The sequence below is a fragment of the Callorhinchus milii genome, unplaced genomic scaffold (genome assembly GCF_018977255.1).
Source record: "Callorhinchus milii isolate IMCB2004 unplaced genomic scaffold, IMCB_Cmil_1.0 Scaffold1, whole genome shotgun sequence".
Classification (NCBI taxonomy): Eukaryota; Metazoa; Chordata; class Chondrichthyes; order Chimaeriformes; family Callorhinchidae; genus Callorhinchus; species Callorhinchus milii.
In genome coordinates, this window is record NW_024704742.1 from 97,448,550 (window position 1) to 97,470,915 (window position 22,366).

General features: G+C 39.0%; 1 protein-coding gene across 7 annotated transcripts in view; it reads left to right on the forward strand.

The window, feature by feature from the left end:
• LOC103186096 (prune homolog 2 with BCH domain) overlaps nt 1–22,366 on the forward strand; it is a 192,958-nt gene that overhangs the window by 100,288 nt on the left and 70,304 nt on the right. For 5 of the 7 annotated variants that reach the window (XM_042333668.1, XM_042333664.1, XM_042333673.1 and 2 more), the window contains exons 9-10: nt 1,677–4,587; nt 6,511–10,630. In XM_042333668.1, the coding sequence (XP_042189602.1) occupies nt 1,677–4,587; nt 6,511–10,630 (7,031 nt within the window). Of the gene's footprint in view, nt 1–1,676; nt 4,588–6,510; nt 10,631–12,319; nt 12,454–22,366 lie in introns of those variants that run through there. The other 2 variants (XM_042333678.1, XM_042333682.1) reach the window with 2 other exon arrangements.

The following is a 22,366-nucleotide window of genomic DNA, read 5'->3' on the forward strand; positions in this document are numbered from 1 at the left end:
TGGTTTATTGTATCTCAGATGTGAAGAGCTAATAACTAAGTAGGCCCAGAACGTTTTGTTCCAAGATGGGTAATCAACTGATTTGAGTAATCTGCAATGTTAATCCAATATAAATTTACAGTTATAGCTGCTCTTGCCAAATCAGTTTGTGTATATTTCAGGGTTCAAACTTCTGTGTTTTCCTTTTCACCCATTCTAAAGACATTGTTCAGACTTCTAGACTCGACCACAAAAATGACAATGGCGTATCAATACACCTGTTGGTGTTTTATACCAGATCCTTTTTAAACTTGTTATCCAGTGAGATACTGTATCAACTGAACTGAGAACAACAAAATTGCCATCTTACGTTTCACCAACCAAAATGCCATTGTAAAAATTCTACTTATGGTAATAGTGATTGGTACAACAACAAAAATACAAAATTACATTTGTACAGCGCCTTTCACGTCGGGAGGACGTCCCAGTCAGGGATTAGGACCCGGTCGGGGTGGGTTGGATGGGGTAGGATCAGGGAGCGTGGAGGGCAGAGAGGGTAGGAGGGTGGTTGAAGGCATGGTCGAAGAGTTTTGAGGCGTGCCTTGAAGGAAGCAAAAGAGGGAACAAGGCAAAGGGAATGTGGGATGGAGTTCCAGAGGGTGGGGGCGGAGAGGCTGAAGGCCTGACATCTGATGGTGTGGCAGGCCGGGCGGGGGACATGGAGCTGGCCGGAGCCTGCTGAGTGGAGGGAGCGGACAGATTAATAGGGGATTAGCAGATCAGAGAGGTAGGAGGCAGCAAGGCCATGGAGGACCTTGAAGATGAGGACAAGAATTTTGAACTCAATCCTCTGAAGGATGGGGAGCCAGTGGAACCGGGCGAGGGAGAGTGTGATAGGGTCACGGAGCCTGGGGCAGGAGAGGATACGAGCTGCAGAATTCTGGATGATCTGCAGCTTGTCGGAGGGAAGAGTTGGGAAGGCCGACAAGCATGGCGTTGGCGTAGTTGAGCCTGGATGTAATGAAGGCATGTGTGAGGGTTCTGGCGGCCTGAGGGGTTAGGCAGTGACGGAGTTGAGCAATGTTGCAGAGATGGGGGAAGGCAGAGCAGGTCATAGCACGGATGTCGGGGAGAAAGGACAGTTGAGGGTCGAACAAGATGCTCAGGTTCCTGACTGGCTTGGTGAGGTGGAGTGTGCATCTGTGGATGCTGATGTTGCCAGTGCCTGAGTGCGGAGGCGCTGGTACGAGCCAATCAGAATGGTACAGATTAATAATAATCCTTGCATTTGATATAGCGCTTTTCACGTCGGGAGGACGTCCCAAAGCGCTTCACAGAACACGCTGTAAAGTGAATTGACTGTATATTTGTGGGCGAACGCGGCAGCCAATTGCGCACAGCAATGTCCCACAAACAGTCGTAGATTGAAAATGACCAATTTAATTATTGTTTTTTTTTGGAGGGATTATTATTAGGCGTGTGGAGTAAGGAAACTTGCCCAAGGTTTCGCCCTGCCTGGAATTGAACTCAGGTCTCTCACTTGCAAAGCGAGTGCTCTAACCACTGAGCTACAGGACTCCACGGTACTCCATTGGTACAAACATGTCCTGCTTTTTCTTTGCTTGATATGTGATATCAACTGTGCAGTTCTAGATGCAGTGAAAAAAAAACTACTGATATTATTGTTCTTTGAACAGGTATGTTGTACATTAGAAGAGTGCCAAAATCCATGTCTCCAACTGGAGCCAATAGAGCATGGATTTCAAGAGATCCGAGCATATCAGCAAGGGAGCTCCTCAGTCTCTCAGAAACAGATTGTTCCACTGATAAAAGACTGTATTCACAGGCGACAGCAAGGATTGTCGATGAACAGGAGAACTTCGTCCACAGAAGCTGTCAATGGTAGTGCTCCGGTTTCGGAAGGATCATCTGGTGTTCTGGATTTATCTGGTCCTGATGTGGATTCACAGAACACTGAGTATATGGGTGAAAATTTACTGGATAACTCACAAGTTTTAAATGCTTCCTTACAGGCTCATGGTGATGTTAACGTTGATCTTATGAGCCCAGACAGTGGACTAGCCACTATCCGAAGCAACCGTTCCTCCAAAGAGAGCTCAGTTTTCCTAAGTGATGATAGTCCCATTCGAGAGGCAATTGGACCATCATCCAGCCTCTTGCAGGGCTACGATATGTTTAGTTCTTTGCCTGAAGATGAGACAGTGGAAGATGGAGTTGCTCCAATTGATAATGCAAATAGGTTTGATTTGTTTGGTCTAGATCTAGTGCATAGCAATAACATTAAGACCGATTCTTTGGAAGATAATCAAGATTTTTTGGTGAATGATGGAATACCAAAGGCAGAATTAGCCCCTCAGAAAGATAATGATGTGGAAGCAGTTCCATTAAGTGATCATGTTTCCATGGATTTAATGAAGGAAACCACAATGTCAACCGAGCTGGTGAAGGCAGAGGATGATAAGATTTACAATCAAGATCGTATTGGAGATGAACCAGTAAAAGAGCAAGTGAGATCCCAAATTTCCTACACAACTGATGGAATTGGAATGGTCATTGTGGATAAGAAGGTTCCTCCAACACCCATGAACAGTCTTGTAGAAGGGTCACCTCTAGATGAGGGACCTCCTAACATTTTTGCAGAAGATGTTATAGAGAAAATGAATGAAATTGGCAATGTTGGCTCACACCAAGCAGATTGTATGTATCTCAGGCAAAAGAACGAATATGAATCTACCAAGACCATGTCAGAGGAAAGCGATGGCTGGACATCACATCAGAATGAACTGAGTAACACGGTTACTCAAGATTCTGATTTATGGATGAAGTTTGACCAGGGATCCAGTCAACTAAATTTCAAAGACTATGACAGGTGGAGTGAATTTGATCTACAGCCAAATGTATCAACAGAAATAAGTGCTAGTGATATATGGAATTCAATTGAGCAAATCTCTACCCAGGCCTTTGGTGATGAACCAGCCACGTCAGACGAATTAGACAAAACCCCATCAGTCTCTCATGATTTGTGGAACATCTCTGGGAAAGAAACTGTTCTGTCAGGGTTCCATAAATTTGATGAATATTACAAGTTTCAAAACGAAATTCCATCAGTGTCTGAGAGTTCAGATGTAGCCGATAAACAAGAGGAAGGGAATGAACAGCAATATGAAACTACTTTTAATGTAGGGAAACTTCCTGTGTCAAAGGAATATTCAGATCAACCACGTTTGAGGGATGAAGCTGTAAAAGGAGCTATCCAGCCTATTAAAATCCTCCCAGAGGTGTCAGACAATGCTGAACAGAGAATCCAAAGTTCAGACCATGAAAATCCAGTATGGACGAAACCGATTTTAGAGACGTATTTACATCCTTCTTATAATTTGAGTGACCCTAAACAGGAAGTGACTTTGAATTCAGATATATTGAGTGAACCTAAAAATGATGATGGCCAACCAGTTGCAGAAAATGCAGATGATTGGGCTACATTTGACCAGGAAGCTAACAGTTCTGCATCAGACAGTGATGATCCATTATCTGAAAAAGCCACCCAAAAAACTGTGTGCACCTATAATGTATGTGGTTCAAGACAGGAGAAGAACAAAGGCTTTGAAAATGTAAATGTTTGGAATGAATCCACACAGGCAGATAGTCAACTTACTGCACAAGGTCTTGAAACGTGCAATACTTGTCAACATGATATTAAATATTCACCATCTGACCATGTGGAAAAGCAGAATACACATGCAGACTTGGTTACGGAAGCAAGGAATGATTCTGTATGGGATATTACCCAGCCAGCATTTAAAATGCAAACCCTGGAAGTACAACAAGAACATGATCACAGTCGGACCATATTTGAAGCTGTGGATTCAGCAGATGCACAGGAACACAAGCCACCATCTCCACATTTGTCTGATGTGTGGAATGAATTTGAAAAAAATAGATATTCATCTTCTGAAAGTTTAGATGCTTGGGGTGCTCCTGTCAAAACGTTCAGTCAGCAAAGTGTAGAGTTACCAGTTAAACTGAATAATTCTGACCAAGAAGCTAGATATTCAGCAACTCAAAATGTGTATGTGTGGAATAAGGAACAAGAGAATCATCAGCTTCAAGAAGGGAAGCAAAATCCATGGAATATTTTTGAGCAGGATAGTGGCCAGTCAACATTTGAAAGCCAAGCCTGGTACAATCAGATGCAAGAGATCAGTCAGGCAGATACAGATCATCTTGAGATGTACCATGCATCTGACATTGGAAAACAATTTGGAAATGATAAAAGTCAGGAGAAAGAAAAAGATCTCACACAGAATAATAAGGAAACAACATTAGACCTTTATGATACACACTGTGAAGCTGAAGAGCACAGTCATTTGTCAAGCCAACATGACTACAGGCATCATGAATCAGAATATCATGTGAGACCTATTGAACATCCAGATGAACCTTTAGAAAAAGTTTTGAAGCATCCTGATCTGTGGAGTGATTCTGAATATGAGTTTATCCATTCACCTGGTGATGTTCTTATTTCCAATAAATTCGAACATAAGTTAAGTCAGTCAAATGTGCCAAATCCTGACGGACAGACAACAGGTGAGTCTAACCAGTCTTTTACTGAAAATTACTCTGTTTGGACTGAGTCTTGGCAGGAAGTTCCCCATTTGCTTTCTACTACCAGTGATGATTGTAAGGAATCTAAACGGGAGTTAATTGAACCAGATGTTCCTGATGTAATAACTGACTATCACCAATACACCCACCAGACTTTCTCTGCAATTCCTGATTTATGGAATAAATCCAATCAAACATTTATTGCTTCAATTGCTGAAAACACATCTCTTTTGAATGATAGCTACTCTGCTTCAAATAGTCCAGGTATATGGAATGAGGCAGAGAGACAAGGTTCTAAAAGTGCAGATAGGTGGACTGATGTAAAAGAAAACAATAAGGAAACTATGACTAATCAACCTGATCTAATGATTGTATCTGAGCCAAAGTTTCACCTGTCTTTCTCAGCTGGTGCTAATGCATGGACAGAATCTGAACATACATTTCTTTACCCAGATGCAGAAAGCCTTGGTGCATATAATGATTCCATGCGGCAGATAGCCCACTCGCCCATAGTCGATGCTGATCCAGGGCATGTACATGTACAGAGAGTTTCGACTCACCCAGGACAAGATTTTGCTTTAACACCAGATGAAACATTTCATAAAGATGAAGATTTATCCGAGCTATCCGGTTCTGTTAAGTTTGAATCCATGCAAACCTGGCAAACCTTTGGAATTCCTGTCCCTTGCATACATTTGCAGCAAGGAGTTACTGACCTCTTTGGGAAAAGTCCAATTTCACACAGTAACTATGAAAAGGGATTCACTCATTCTGACTTAGGTGAATTTAGGGTCCATAGAGCACATGAGGTTAATCAGTCAGCTTTAGAATATCTTGATCCCTGGAACCCAGTGGAAGGGGTTACTGCTGAATCTATTTCTGTGGAGAGCAAGTCATCTCATGTAGAAGACATTGCATTGATGGATAAAAAACAGATCCAATGTTCAGGTTTTGATAATATGTCAAACATTATCAGAACAGATGAGGTGGAGGCAACAAATTTGGAGTATACAGACTCAATTTCATCAAACAAGCAAACGACAAACATGTACAGCCCAAATGTAGGAGTAACCAAAAACGAAATCCCTTTTTCAAAGTTTTCATCTCCCGATGAATATTTTACATCTACTGCACCCGACAGAATCTTAGCTAGCCAATCAACTGGTTCTCAGGGCTCAAACGTGATGGAGTACTTCTCTGTATCAGATAAAAATCTTTTGCCAATCGAACCACTAAAAGAATTTTCACCAGTGCAAACAGAGGATGAGCCCTTGTGCGGTACTATTTCATTTGCAGAAACTACCACACATAAGTGTTTCCCTACTCACATAATGCCTGGTAAGGCAGAATTATCCTATGAAAATGTAGAACCAGTAAATGCTGCTTCTGATTATTTTTATGAGATAGATGGACTGAAAGCTTGGCCAAAGGCGATTGAACACAATAACCTATTTCTGCCAGCAGATGATGCTGCAGCACTTCATAACTCTAATGAATCAAACCAAAGAAGCATAGAAACAGAACATGTGGAAAATAAGCCTAGCGAAAATTCGTGGGTTTCATTTGGAAATTTAGACAGCAACATTAGTATCAATATGATGTCCTCCAGCCCGCCCACCTGTGCCCAGAAATCAGACTTTTGGGAGGCTTTCAGTGCTCAGAAGTGTAATTTAACTCATGATGTGGATCATTCTCATTACAAGGCCATAGAAAACTTCAGCCCTGACTCAGAATGCATAACTAAAACAGATGGGCAGGACGAAGATGGAGAAAATGTACTAAGCACGGCAAATACAAATCTCCATAGCACACAAAGTGATACCAATTTGGCGAAAAGGTTTGATAAACAGTCCAGCTTCTTGCTAACAGATATTTCGTCACTTACTTCTCTAATTTCCTCCACAGAGATTGATAGCAGCTCACTAGAAGTTGAATATGTGGATAAAAGTGACAGCAACCTAGCCTCAAAGATCTTTGAACACGGAAGCAATGAGGACAATAAATTGATTTCAGATGAGGATGAGAGGATGGGAGAAATGGATTATATAGTTGTAGCTGGAAGAGAAAGGATGTCTGGAGCAGACACAAATGGACAGGACAAAGAAAATATGGTCATGGAAGATATAAATGCAAGAATTTTGAACATTGACTATCAAGGACAAACTTTGTCAACCTCTCCTTCAATCACTGTTCAACCAGAGCTCAGTGACAATGAAAGCAGTGCCTTGGAGAGTTCTTCCACTGAATATCTTCCTGCAAACAAAATCTTAGATGACCCTTTTATGAGAACTAATTGCCAGGATGAAGGGAAAATAAATTTAGATGAGAATGCCAGTATTGAGGATGAATTCAATTATCAAGTCAATATTGAGGAGGAAATTGATGAGAAAGCCAGCATTGAGGATGAATTCAATGATCAAGTCAATATTGAGGAGGAAATTGATGAGGAAGCCAGTACTGGGGATGAATTCAATGAGGAAATCAATATCCAGGATGAAATCAATGAGAAAGCTGGCATCGAGGATAAATTCAACAAGCAGGACAATATTCAGGAGAAAATCGATGAGAAAGCTGATATCAAGGATGAATTCAATGAGGAAATCAATATAGAGGACAAGATTGATGTGGAAGCCAATATCAAGGATGAATTCAAGGAGCAAGGCAAGATTCAGGAAGAATTTGATGAAAAAGCCAACATTGAAGATGAATTCAATATCAAGGACCCAATTGATGAGAATGTTAGTATAGAAGACGAAGTTAATGAACAAGCCAATATTCAGGAGAAAATCGATGAGAAAGCTGATATCAAGGATGAATTCAATGAGGAAATCAATATAGAGGACAAGATTGATGTGAAAGCCAGTATCAAGGATGAATTCAATGAGCAAAGCAAGATTCAGGAGGAATTTGATGAAAAAGCCAACATTAAAGATGAATTCAATATCAAGGACACAATTGATGAGAATGTTAGTATAGAAGATGAATTTAATGAACAAGCCAATATTCAGGAGAAAATCAATGAGAAAGTTGATATCAAGGATGAATTCAATGAGGAAATCAATATAGAGGACAAGATTGATGTGGAAGCCAGTATCACGGATGAATTCAATGAGCAAGGCAAGATTCAGGAAGAATTTGATGAAAAAGCCAACATTGAAGATGAATTCAATATCAAGGACACAATTGATGAGAATGTTAGTATAGAAGATGAATTTAATGAACAAGCCAATATTCAGGAGAAAATCGATGAGAAAGCTGATATCAAGGATGAATTCAATGAGGAAATCAATATAGAGGACAAGATTGATGTGGAAGCCAGTATCAAGGATGAATTCAGTGAACAAGGCAAGATTCAGGCGGAATTTGATGAAAAAGCCAACATTGAAGATGAATTCAATATCAAGGACACAATTGATGAGAATGTTAGTATAGAAGACGAATTTAATGAACAAGCCAATATTCAGGAGAAAATCGATGAGAAAGCCAGCGTTGAGGATGAATTCAACAAGCGAGGCAATTTTCAAGCGAAAATCGATGACAAATCCAGTATTGACAATGAATTCAACAAGCAAAGCAAAATTCAGGAGGAAATCAATGAGAAAGCAAACATAGAGGACAAATTCAATGAGGGAATCAATATTGAGGATACAATTGATGAGAATGCCAGTATAGTAGATGAATTTAATGAACAAGACAAGATTGAGGAAGAAATTGATGAGAAAAACAGTATCGAGGATGAATTTGATGAGGAAATCAATATCCAAGGCAACATTGATGTAGAAACCAATATCGAAGATGAATTCAACAAGCAAGGCAAGGTTCAGTTGGATATTGATGAAAAAAACAATCTAGAGGACAAATTCAATGATCAAGTTAATATCCAAGACAAAATCAGTGAGAAAACCAGGATTGGGGAAGAATTCAATGAGCAAATTAATACTCAGGAGGAAATTGATGAGAAAACCAGTGTCGAGGATGAGTTTAATGAGGATGGTAATATTCAGGAGGAAATCTATGAGATAGCCAGCATCGAGGATGAATTCAGGGAGGAAATCAATATTCAGGAGGAAATTGATGACAAAGCAAGTATTGAGGATGAATTCAACGAGCAAGGTAATATTCAGGAGAAAATCAATGAAAAAGCCAACTTAGAGAATGAATTCAATGAGGAAATCAATATTCAGGAGGAAATTGATGACAAAGCAAGTATTGAGGATGAATTCAACGAGCAAGGTAATATTCAGGAGAAAATCAATGAAAAAGCCAACTTAGAGAATGAATTCAATGAGGAAATCAATATTCAGGAGGAAATTGATGAGAAAGCCAACATTGAGGATGAATTCAATGAGGAATTCAATATCAAGGACACAATTAATGAGACATTAACTATTGAAGACAAATTCAATGATCAAGGCAAGATTCAGGAGGAAATCAATGAGAAAGCCAGTATTGGGGATGATTTCAAAGAGCAAGTTAATATTCAGGATAAAATTGGTAAGGTAGCCAGTATCGAGGACAAATCCAATGATCAAGTTAATATTCCGGACGACATCTATGAGAAAACCTACCTAGAGGATGAAATCATTGAGGGAATCGATATCCAGGATGAAATCAATGAGAAAGCCAGCATCGAGGAAGAATTTGACAAGCAAGGCAATATTCAGGAGGAAATGAATGAGAAAGCCAGTATCAAGGATGAATTCAGAGAAGAAATCAATAATCAGGAGGAAATTGAAGAGAGAACCAGTATCAAGCATGAATTCAACAAGCAAGGCAAGACTCAGGAAGAAATCAATGAGGAAGCCAGCATTGAGGATGAATTCAATGAGGAAATCAATATCGAGGACACAATTGATGAAAATGCCAGTATAGAAGATGAATTTAATGAACAAGGCAAGATTCAAGAAGAAATTGATGAGAAAGCCAGTATTGAGGATGAATTCAATGAGCAAGGCAATATCCAGGAAAATAATGATGAGAATGCCATTATAGAAGATGAATTCAACAAGCAGGGCAAGTTTCAGGAGGAAATCGATGAGAAAGCCAACATAGAGAATGAATTCAATGAGGAAATCAATATCCAGGACAAAATTCATATGGAAGCGAGTATCAAGTATGAATTCAATGAGCATGGCAATATTCAGGAGAATATCAATGAGAAAGCCAGCATTGATGACAAATTCAATGGGCAAGTTAATATCCGGGAAGAAATTGATGAGAAAGCCAACATCCAGGAAGAATTCAATGAGCAAATTAATATTCAGGAGGAAATTGATGAGGAAACCAGTGTCGAGGATGAGTTTAATGAGGAAGGTAATATTCAGGAGGAAATCTATGAGATAGCCAGCATCGAGGATGAATTCAGTGACGAAATCAATATTCAGGACGAAATTGATGACAAAGCCAGTATAGAAGACCAATTCAACGAACAAGACAATATCCAGGAAGAAACCAGTATGAAGAATGAATTCAATGAGGAAATTGATAAGAAAGACAGTTTCAAGGACAATTTTAATGAGAAGGCTCACAGTGAAGACAGATCAGATAGAAAGTTTAATTCTAAGGATGAACTAGTTGAGAGAGCTAGTATTGAGGAAGGAGACACCCAAAGCTGGACAGTGCTAAATGCAAATGAGCCAGTTGACATCTTGTCCGAAAGTAGTATAACAGAAACAAGTGGATCTGAATCAGAGCATTCAGTCAAAGAACTGGAAGCAATAAGTTCACTTGCTGATGGAAATGCTGCTGCAAATGAAACTGAAGAAACTAAGGATGTCCAAAATATGATACATGATGTATCTTTAGAAATGGAAAGCATGGTGTGGTCAAATGAGATGGTATCTATAGATGGATCTGAGAGGATTATGCCGGAGTTGCCAGTGAGGGAGGTCCACCTTTTATCTAACACTGTAGAAGGTGAAAAGATTCTTAACCTTTCGCTACCAGGTCTGACAGATACTTGTACTTCAACGGAACTACAAGAAATTAACTCAACTGAACTAAGACTTTCAACTGAAGATGTACGGTAAGATATTCATACTCCATTCAAATTCAACAGTTTCTCCCAGAATAGAAACTTATATTTATATCTGAATATGTTTCACTCTGGATAGTAATTGTTTTTCATGCTTACACATCTGACTAAAATGTTATTCAGATCAGTTTTGCTGGGCAAAATGAGGGATCAATTAGAATCCGAGGGAACATTCCTTACCTTAGTGTACGAATGGAAAATGTCTGCTCATCAACAGGTGTAAAGAAACCAAAGATGGAATGAGCAACTCAAAACGAATGTAGAGTACTGTGTGGTTGGAATTGGGCTATCCTTGTTTCCTCAGCAGCAGAGTATGCAATCTATTCTGTTCACCAAAGTTAGCAGGATATTTGTTCCTCCAATGTTTTCTATAGCTGTGAACCTGACTGAGAGAGGATGACAGTGATGAGAGACCAGAAGCATGAGATTTGAGGACAATGAGTAATAAGAGGGTGGTTTGGAGTAAATGTGGATTTGCAGTGTGGAAGAGAACTGCTTGCAGAAAGGTGGTATTGAAGAATTGAAAAGCAAACACAATTTATTTCAAAAGTCGGCCAAATTTTAAGCAGATGTACAAGTTTAAAAGGCTGCAGTTCATGCTGTATGGCAGTAAGCAGCAGTAATTTCATGAAAGGCTTTGTACTAAGGTTTTATACTTTAACCTACTTAGTTTGTGTTTGAATATAAAAACTGATATGGGAAGCACATTATGCTATGGTGTTTTAGATTTCATGAGTACAGGCAGAAAGAAGTTACAAAACAGAAGTTACAATACTAACTGTAGAGTCGGTAAACGATGCAATTTTATAGGATAGTTCCTTCCTATTGTGTGACTGGTGTTCTTGAGAGACTTTCTCTAGGTTTCTGAAGCAAATGTAGTCTGTCACTAGTATCTTGAACAGGCTATATGTAGACATGCTTAGTTTGCTAATTGGCCCGAGAATATTGAGGAGTGGTCTTGAGTGAAAGTAAAAGTAAAAGCTGACTAATCACCCAAATCTATAAGTTGTTTTAAGAAGTTTTAATAAATGCGACAGTAATTCCAGACCAAAGTGAAATTTTGTTGATATTAAATAATAAATAGATAGATAGATTTCTTATTGCAAAAGAGATTAAGGGATATGGGGATAAGGCAGGTTAGGTTATTAGCTGGAGTTAGATTAGAAGATCAGCCATGATTGAAAGGCGGGGCAGGCTTGAAGCGCCGAATGGCCTATTCCTGCTCCTACATGTTATGTTATGTTATGTTATGTTATGTTATGTTATGTTATGTTATGTTATGTTATAAACCACACACTCAAGTATAGAGAAAAGAAAGGAAACAAGAAGTACAGGAAATAAACTATACATTTACAGTATGCATGTCATCGTGAAACCATATCCTGCTCTTCTCCTGAGTTCTCGACTTTTGTTTGGGTATGACTGCATAATGTCCTAGACTGACTGCTCTCATAGCCACAAGAAAGATATCAAAAGTATGTATTTCTCATGGCTTATATCCAGCTGAGGAATAATGACATGGACCATTATTGCTCTAAGGGAGGGCAAGGTGGGGGGGAGGGGCAGAGAAGCATCTAGTACACAGGTACATTCCCAGGTCTGATACACTAGGTTCAATTTTCATAGAAATACCCTGCCAAAAAGGTCAGGTTTTTAATTATTATTTTTGTTTGTTCTTGTGTTGGCAGTTCAGGAATGTTAAATTTTTTGAATGTTCAGGAGCAGGCTCCTCTGGGATCCACACCAACCACGCAAGATTCGCTTCACACCGTCTATAAAGAAATAAAAGGCTTGCGAATTGAAGAATATACAAGGTTAGAGCTTAGTGGTTAGTCTTGCAAGCGACAGGACCTGGGTTCGATTTCCAGGCATTCCCAGCAAGTTTCCTTACTCCACACACCTCTGTTTACCTAGCAGTAAGTAGGAACCTGGTTATTAGCCAATTAGCAGATGCTTTTCCGGGGGTAATAATTCCTTAAACAAAATGTGGTCACTCAATCCATGACTGTTTGTGGGACATTGCTGTGTGCTATTGACTGCTGCATTTTGCCCACAAAATATACAGTTACTACACTTTACAGTATATTCTGTGAAGCACTTTGAGACATTTCAAAGACATGATAAGATGGTTATCAAATGCAAGGATTATTATTTTATTATTAATATGTCAGGTTATTTAATGGGTTAATGTAAGACCAAGTTAACTTAAGTTGAATTGTCGTGTTACTGCACAAATGCAACAGAAAATGCCTCTGCACCTAAGCAATGTGTCAGTCATTTTATTTCTATGTTTTGTTCTTTAAGCTGTTGGCTAGAGGTAATAAAATCTCAAGGCATCATAAATAGGAATATAAAGCTTGGTTTTACTTTCAGTTCATAGTGCTGCTAAAGAGGAATTGTATGCACAATATCTACTTCCAACAAACATTTTTCATCCTCTATTTCACACTTTAAAAAAAGACCGTCAAAACTTTCATTTATAATTATAGTTGTGTAGCAAATTACATACATCTACAGACTTTTTAGATCAAAACATAGTCCTTTTTCCAAGAGATAAGGCGCAGCATCTCTGGAATTTGACGTTTGAAAATTCAGTTCTTCATGAGTCATGCAGCATTTACACTGTTGTGTACTATTGGCTTCATCAAAATGTCAGTTGTTGATTATAATAATAATAATCCTATAATAATTTGATATAGCGTTTTTCACGTCTTCTAGACGTCTCAAAGTGCTTCACAGAATATACTGTAAAGTGAATTGATTGTATATTTGTGGGCGAAATGCGGCAGCCAATTGCGCACAGCAGTGTCCCACAAACAGTCAGGGATTGAAGTGACCAATTTATTATTGGTTTTTTTTCTTGAGGGATTCCAAGCTATAGGTCATGTGGTGTCCGTAGGTGCGATTTTGCACATACAGACACCACATGACCTGTAGCTTGGAGCCTGTATGATATTGCGCAGAAAGAAACATACAGAATCAAGAGAGCAGATTTTCATCCCCAAGTTGCTACTACCCCAAAAGCGTTAGGTTTCAGTGGAAATGTTAATATTTCAATGGAGCATATAAAGCATAACATTTCCAAAAAGGGTAGCAACTAAATGAAATTTCCAAGCACAAAAATTGTGTCTTCAATCAAACCCGTAACTCCGAAGGTGCAGTTTAGCAAGTCTTTGCGTAACTTTGGTTTCAAAGTGAATAACATTGAATTAGCAAGCTTTTTTTTAGGTATAAATGAATGCATTTCTGTATTCTCTGCAGATACAACAGCACAACAGCTGAGTACTTACTCTTCCGAGCATTCCGACTTGATCTAAAGCAGTTGTCAAGGCCCATTGTTGTAACTGCAGAATTAATTTGGTCCCTGGTCAGGATTCTCTTGGAGCCAACTTGGTAGTGTTAAGAAAAAAAAGCCAAAGTACTGTAGATGCTGGAAATCTGGTATAAACACAGAATTTGCTGGGAACACGCAGCAACTCAAGCAGGATCCATGGGGAGAGAAAAATTTGTTAACGTTCCAGGTCTATAACCTTTCATCAGTTTTGGTAGTGTTAAGATTGTTTATGGGGCTGCTGAAAATTAGCTGCTGTGTTCACTTACATAATACACAGTCACTACACGTTACAGTAAATCCTGCAAAGCGTTTTGGGGCATCCTCCTGATGTGAAGGGCACTATATCAAATGCAATGATTATTATTATTGTAAGATGAACTTCTCAAGGGCACATATGTTGGTTCAGGGTCAGCAGAACCTGACACAAATATTATTCGGCATCATCTTGTTCCCCATTTATACTAAATAAATAAAGGGGTTTCATACAAAAAAGCAAGCGAGAAAAGACCCAGATTCAATTCCTCATCAGAGCGAAACAAAGGCACGTTTCCTTACTCCACATACCTGTTTACTTAGTAGTTGTTAGTCCGCCAGTAGACTGTTACACTGCCGTCTTATACCAACTGGCTTGCAATCAATTGCACAAATTTTACAAAGCTGGAAAGGAAGAGTGACCAATGGGTTGAATGATAAACTACACAAAAGAAATGAAAACAGAGATTAGGGGAGGTTAATAGAGATAACTGGAAATGGATCACAGCAGCAAATCCAAAACATAATATCAAAACATTCCTTCAATTTTATAATAATAAGTGTGTAAACAGGTTCTAGATCACTGCTGACATCACTTCCTGCTTTGTTGCATACACAGTAATTTGGAAGTGACATTGGTGGTGACTTAATCACAAGAATGGTTCAGTTGAAGAAGACCCTTCAGTCCATCAGATCTCATCCTTTAGAACACTCACCCTCCCATACTCCCATCACAGCATCAAGCTCCTTTTTAAATGAGTTCAGTGTCCTGACCTCAACCACCTTTTCTAGCAACCAGTCCCAGTCATTAATTACCCTCCCACTAGACAAAAAACTTCCTTGTATCTGTTCTAAAATTGCGAGAGAAGGGGAAGTTGCGTGACCAGCATCTGGGTGGGGAGGGGGTCGAGGCAGCAGGTGGTGAACTTCATACGTGTGCTTGTGGTTGAGAGGGAGGAGGGAGAAATGGGGGGCAAAGGAGTAGGGAGTGGCAGGAGCCATGGTGGAGAGAGAAGGCGGTGTGGATCATCTGGGTGAGGTGGAAGGCGACATGGGGGGAATGGACGATGCAGCCAAGCAGATGTTTTCAATCTTTGAGGCTAAGAAGTCTTGGACCTCTTTGCACTTGGTGTTTGATGTGAGGATAGAGGGAGCTTGAGGGGGTGCACAGAGAAGGTGATGGACAGTGAAAAATCTAATAATAGTTGCAGATCTGATCAGAAATGAGAACCAAACTGTTTTAAATGAACTGTTGCCTACAACCTCAAGCACAATTGCCCAATTTTAATGTTGGATTACAATTTGGCAATTTCGCTGAAAGAGCCTTGAACGGTATAAAAAGCAAATATTCAACTGGTTTATAGGGATTGTTGATTTTAGACAAGCTAAGTCAGCACTGCTTTAAGGCTGTGTAGCAAAAGGGTTACATTGCAAAATAATTTGGTAATATTTACAAACAGGATGGAAACTGCTATTTCGAGCCATCTCAGTTGGACCAAAAGTTCAGTTAGGGAGGGTATTCTTTGAAAGTTGCTAGTGTATGCAAAGCAATAATGCAATCCCTTGAAACCTTTTGTTACCACTAGCAAATCCCATCTCTCTGGCTGACGACGGCTCAAATTAACATTTCCCACTATGTTTAATAATAATAATAATCCTTGCATTTGATATAGCACCTTATCACCTCTTCGACACGTCTCACAGCGCTTCACAGAATATTCTGTAAAGTGAATTGACTGTATTTTGTGGGCGCTTTGAGATGTCTGAACGACATTTTGCAAAGGATACAAATAAATCACATTTCGTGTTACCTGACCAAAATGTACTTGATACCACTGAATGCACAATGGAAATATAATGTGCTGCTGGAGGCGAGTGCAATAAAAGCAAATCTCTGGTGATTTTGACATGGTGGTTGCTGAAAGTCTTGCAGGAATTATATAGTGGTATTCATAGACGTCTCACAGAATTCCCATAGCCTGACATATGTTCTAACAACCCTGATTTGACAAATGATGGCTTACCCTATATTTAAATCTGTGCACACCAATGATGTATTTCTAGACCATGCACTGAAATTTAAAAAGTGCTCTTACAGCATCGCCCAACATTTCTCCAGGGAATTTCCTATACATGAAGGTAGAGTTGCAAGATTTTGGCTCTGATGAGATCACGAGCCTGAGCTGAAGTGTTGTGACTCTAGGTGCCTTACACAGAATTTCCAGAAGAAATCAATGCTTATGTTACTAGTGTTTTTGCCACTGTGTAAGGCTTAATTTAATGCTGTGACCTTGCTGTGAAGTAAGAACTGACACAAATGTTGTGCAATTAATCAAGGTTTATTAATTCAGATTAATAATGGTTATAAGTAATTAAAAGAATACATCCAATTATGCTTACGTATCTACCTATACTGTAGTCCACAACGATTTAATTTGATCAAACCCAATACTGCAGGAGAGATAGAGAAGCAATGTCCAATGTAATGTCCATTTTAATCCAATTAGATGTCCATCAAAAGACATCCAAGTATTGTTGTATGATTCCCACTTCGACATCATCGAATCCAGGTATCCAGGTATTTTTGTACGGTTAGTGTTTAAATCGTAGTCTTGATTTTCTTTCTTTAGAAACTGGAATATGGTTTGCGACTCATTCGAATTTCTTCCTTCTCTCTTCTCTATCGAATTGATCTCTGTTTATACCATTGATTAGGTGACCTTTCACCTATTGTCTTTTGCAAGATGTAAAAACATCTTTGTAAAAACAAATGCAATATAGCTGTTTCTCCAGCTGCAGACCATTTGTCCATGAGAAAATGACTGATAAGGAATCAAAACAGTTTGTTGTTTATGAACAGTCTTTTGTTTCTCTTCTTTGAGAAAGGATCTTCTTCGAAGCTAGTCACAACCAACTCCCTTCATATGAGATTGATCATATGTTTCAAATATATTAACATTGCAAATATAAATTGAAATATTATTTAACACATTAATTTCAGAGTATTACAAGTGGACATACAGCAGTGTTACGAATTGAATACTTTTTAAGCGCTGCTATCTCTTCTGTCTCTCTATGTGTCTCTCTCTTCATCCATTTATTTCATATGCAAAATATATAATAAATTCACTTTACAATATAAGTGTTATTATTATTAATAGTATTATTATTATCCTTGACTCACAGTTTATTTCTCACATAGTCCAGAACATTCCCTATAATCAATACAGATATGATCAAAAGTAAGAAAGCAGTAGCTTTGGTATTTTATTTTTGATGCACGAACTGCAGAAAAAGAGAACACCGATTTAAATTTGCAAAGCACAATTTTAGGTTGGACACCAATAAGTATTTCTTTACCCACAGGGTGAATAACAATTGGAACAGGTTACCAGGAAGGGTGGTTGAGGCCAGAGGCTGGACCCATTGAAAAAAGGGTGTGGGCTGTAATTTGAGGATGATAAGATTAGTTTTCTGAAAGGATTATTCAAATATACATAAGGACCTTCTTCATCCAAACATCTTTGGGGCTCTTGCTTTCAAAGCAAATCTTTTCAATTGATCTAGAATTGATCTAGGTTTAGCTGCATCAACTTGTCTGTTCCTTCATAATTATGGAAATTTGACTCAAGCAGAGTTTGGTGAGAATTCCCTCTTGTGGTTAAATTCGTGACTTTGACCAATGGTGTCGAAAAACAAAAATTCACAATCTACGGTCGTAAACATCAATATAGAATTCCAACTAGTGATACCTGCCAATAATCAGATATGAGATACTCAGACATGCAGGAACTCCACTCCAATTGAAAGAAAGATGCTTTTGAAAATCCAAGTCACAAATACTGCATTTTAAGCACTCAACTTCAAAGTTAATAAATGGTAATAAGGGACATTTACCCCCTTCGTTCAGTCAGAATATCTACTCAGCCATACCTCTCCAGTGTAATCCAAAAATGGACTGAGGTATTCCCTGGATGGTTTAAAACAATATCAGATGATTTTCTTTGCAAACTTCCGCAAAACGCTACAGTATTCCTATTATAAGAATTTGTAGAATATTGATGCTCTTGCATTTCTTAGCATAGTTTATCATCTCAGAGGCAAGTATTCCAAAATATAAGATCCTTGATACCACAATAAATATAGTGCCCTTCGCAAAGGATAACATCTTGGAGCGCTTCACAAAGATGGAGTGGGACACCGAGCAAGGAAAGAAGTGGGAGGAGGAGATGGCAAAAGGGAGGTAACTTTAGGCACAATCAAAGGGGTAAGTTTTTAGTTAGAATTTAAAGACTGATAGAGAGAAGGCCTGAGTTGGAAGGATACATCAAGGGAGTTCCAGAGGATGGTATAGTTGCTGAATGCTGCGCGATTAAGTTGAAATTCCTTTATTTTCACAATACATTGAAGTGCATCACGGCTTTCCGTTCTTCAAACTGCATGGAATTTTCATTCCTGTGACAAATGGACTGCGGACTTCATCTCTGTATGACAAGGACCTCTCATCAATGTGTGGTAGAGATGTCTTCCTTGATCAGCTAGCAAATCAGCTATTTTTTACTTTATGCTAAAATGAGATACCACAATTGCAAAAAGGCTTTTCTTTGAAGTAAGAGCCTTACGTTGATTTTTAACTAAGCTCAGCATATGCTGCCACAAACATATTTACTGGCACAATGAATCAGCAGACTGGATATATCAACTAATTCCTTTACGTTCTTTACACATCAATGATAACTCTTCTCAATTCAGACAATAGATATTGAATACTACAAAATGCAAAGTGTGAATAAAGTTAGTAAAGTTCAAACAATGCTTTAATCCACACAGCAAAGGCATTCCCCTTTCAATCAAGCCCTTTCATAAGACTTTCTGACTCATCACAATCCTACCTTGGAGTGTGTGTTTAGAGTGAACTCAAGTCAGTCTCTGGTGGAAGCCGTACAGGCTGATGTTTCGGATTAAACCTTCCTCAGACCTTGCAGTTTTGCATCTCATCACTTCATTAGAAATGGTTCTAGTTATTACAAATTAGGATAATAATAATAAAGGATAGCGGATAATAATAATTGATAATAATAATCATCCTTTAATTTGATACTGCTCCTGTTATGTTGGGCATCTCAAAGTGCTTCACAGGATTCACAGCAAAGTGTGGTGTATTTTGTTGGTAAATGTGGCAGTAAATTTGTACAAGTCAATGTCCCCCTAATTTCATCCAGAGGATTACTGGCCAGACCATCAGAGGAAGTTCCCACATTTAACATATCCTCCGAAGGACAGCACCTCCAACAACACACAGCACTCCCTAAGCAGTGCTTTGGAATTCAGCCTAGATTCTGAGTTTGCGTGGGGCTTTAACCCTTGATACCAATGTTTCATCTGAAAGATGGCCTACCTCTCTGATATTGTAATACAACAATGATGTATCAATTTAGACTGTAAGCTCAGTTCACAAAATACTCCATTTCATTTATCTACTGGGTATAGTGTATTTTGCCCACAAAATATATAGTCAATTCACTTTACAGTATATTCTGTGAAGCGCTTTAAGACATTTCAAAGACGTGATAAGGCGCTATATCAAATGCAAGGATTATTATTATTTTATAAGAACATCAAGGTGGTTGGCACATCACAAGCGGTCATGTAAAAGTCCGTCCACCACGCTTAAGGCAGATGCCTGCCAGATAGTTGATGGTTGAGGAAACTGAGGCTTGGGGTGACAGCTGCTAGAAGGTGTTACCTGTAGACTGAGTTCATGAGCACACGCTTGTATGTTCAGCGCCTGGATTCCACCTTGATTGGCCTGCAGTGAGGCCAGTAGCTGCTGCTTAAACTCCACACCTCTGACTAGTGAAACCATTGCTCAATGGGAAGGGCTGTGTGTCTTAGCTGCGGACAGAAAGACCTTGGCAATTTCCATTCCAATAATCTACCTCTGTAATTTTGATGTGAAGGTGGAATGTATGGAATTCTCAGCTTGTTTGGATACTCTTAAGCATCGTGATGGGTTTCCTTATGTGTCAGACACCTGGCTTACCAAAAATACTTTTAAAAATCCCCCATCCTAGCTCTGATCTGCTGGCTCTCCTTCCCCCTGTGGATTGAATTCAAGATCCTAACCCTGTGTTCAAATACCTCCACAGCCTTGTTGCTCACTACCTCTGTGATCTCCTGTGACTGTACACCTCTTGCCTGTTTCATGTCACCCCATCACAAGTGCGCAAAGTTTCAGCTACTCTGCCTCTACTCTGGAACTCCATCAAATATTCCCTTTGTTTTTTTCCCTCCTTTAAGTGCACTGTAACACTAACTCGAGTGAAGGGCACTCTATAAATGCAAGTTGTTGTTGTAAATGTAAATTGGAATTATAAAGCTGAAAAGCTTTCACCTGGTCTACACATCTTGCACAGTGCTGGAAGTTTTGACTGTTCTACACAACCTTGTGTGCTTTGTTTAAGGACAATTATTGAAGAGACTTTGCTGTATTCAATGTTTCTGAGTGGGCCTGTTTACTCAGAGCTTCCAGTATGACTGTGACACATGTTGTAACACAACCTCTGTTCTAAATGGGGGAAACAAGTCATTTGCCTTCCTTCCTCATTTTAAGCAAACTATTTCATTGCATTTACGAAATACAAAATACTGCAGATGCTGAAAATCTGAAACAAAAACAGAAGTCGCTGGGAACACTCAGGCAACATCTATGGAGAAAGGAAAGTGAGTGAGCATTTCAGAACTGGGCATGTTGGGTGGGGAGAGGCTTTTTAAGGGCTAACAGAGCGGGATGGTCAGGGTAAGGAATACAAAGGAGAAGATGGGGTAGAGGACAGAAACGTTCAGTTCTGTCAATGTACTACTCTATAATAAGCCCCTTGAAAGTACAAAGATGAGGGGGAGATGAACCTGATCATCTCTGAACTAACCCTAACCCATTGCTGAGAGATAGAAGAAAATCTGAAATTTGACAGTAATAATTTAGATTTTTGTTACTGAATTCAAAATCAGGTTAAAAATAGTAGCACCATTCTGCATTTTTATGTTTTTCACTACTTTGCACATAATGTATTATCCAGTGTATCACTTCCAACAAGTGAATACCATACCACTGGATTATCAGCCAATGGTTGCCAGCTTTGTTTCTGTTGGGAAATATGGACTAAATAAATTTGCCTCAAAAGATCTGTGTTAAGAGAGATGCAGTAATACATTTTATAAGCTTTCTTTGCTCTACTTAACCACTTGATTCATTTTGATGCAACTCGAGTCTTGTTAAGACTTGTTAACTTTAATGTAAGTAATGCACCTTATCGTTGCGATCCCCCTTAAAATGAGACAAAGTGAATGCGATCAAAGGGTTTATGCTGCTCCCAGATTCTATTATCTGCTGGATATAGATATTATTAAATTATTGGCGACTCCCTCCGTTCCACAAATTCTGCTGTTTTGCATTCGCCTGCCTCTTCTTCACCACTTTGCACCCTCTCTCTGGAAATCTCCATAAATCTATCCACTTCACCTCTTCCCTCTCAGCTTTAAAATCATACCCAAAGGACTCCTCTTTGACTTATGCTTTCAGTCACTTCCACTCCCCTAAGTTCCCACCCAGCTCAGGTTCCAGTTCAGTCTTTGTAAAGAACTTTGGGATGTTCTCCCAATGTGAATAGTGCTATATAAATGTAAATTGTTGTAATGTAACATCCTTTTGTTACATTTCAGAAGAGTGCATTGCTATTAAACATGATAGGGTTGCACAATTGCTCCTCTTGAAAATTGTAACTTTACTGCAACCTTCCTGCTAGACAAAGTGCTTTGTAATGCAAACTCTGTTTTCTGCAGGAAAAACTTTATCATCCCTTACAGCTCTGTATATCATCCCGATTTGTGAGGTCTTAGCTCCAATTCAAGAATGCATTAAAGCCAGGGTGGGATAAAGGAGTTTTCTTGCAAACAAATTCTAATAATCTTTTCATTTCATAAAAGTGCCTTATTGTATTGAAACGTTTCAAACCAGTTCATAGTAGTTATTGTTAAGTGTAGTGATTGTAATTGTAGGCAAATTCAGCAGCCAATTTGCGCACAGCAATAACCCACAAACAACCAGAATGTGAGTCACCAATTTAACTGGAGAACTGTTG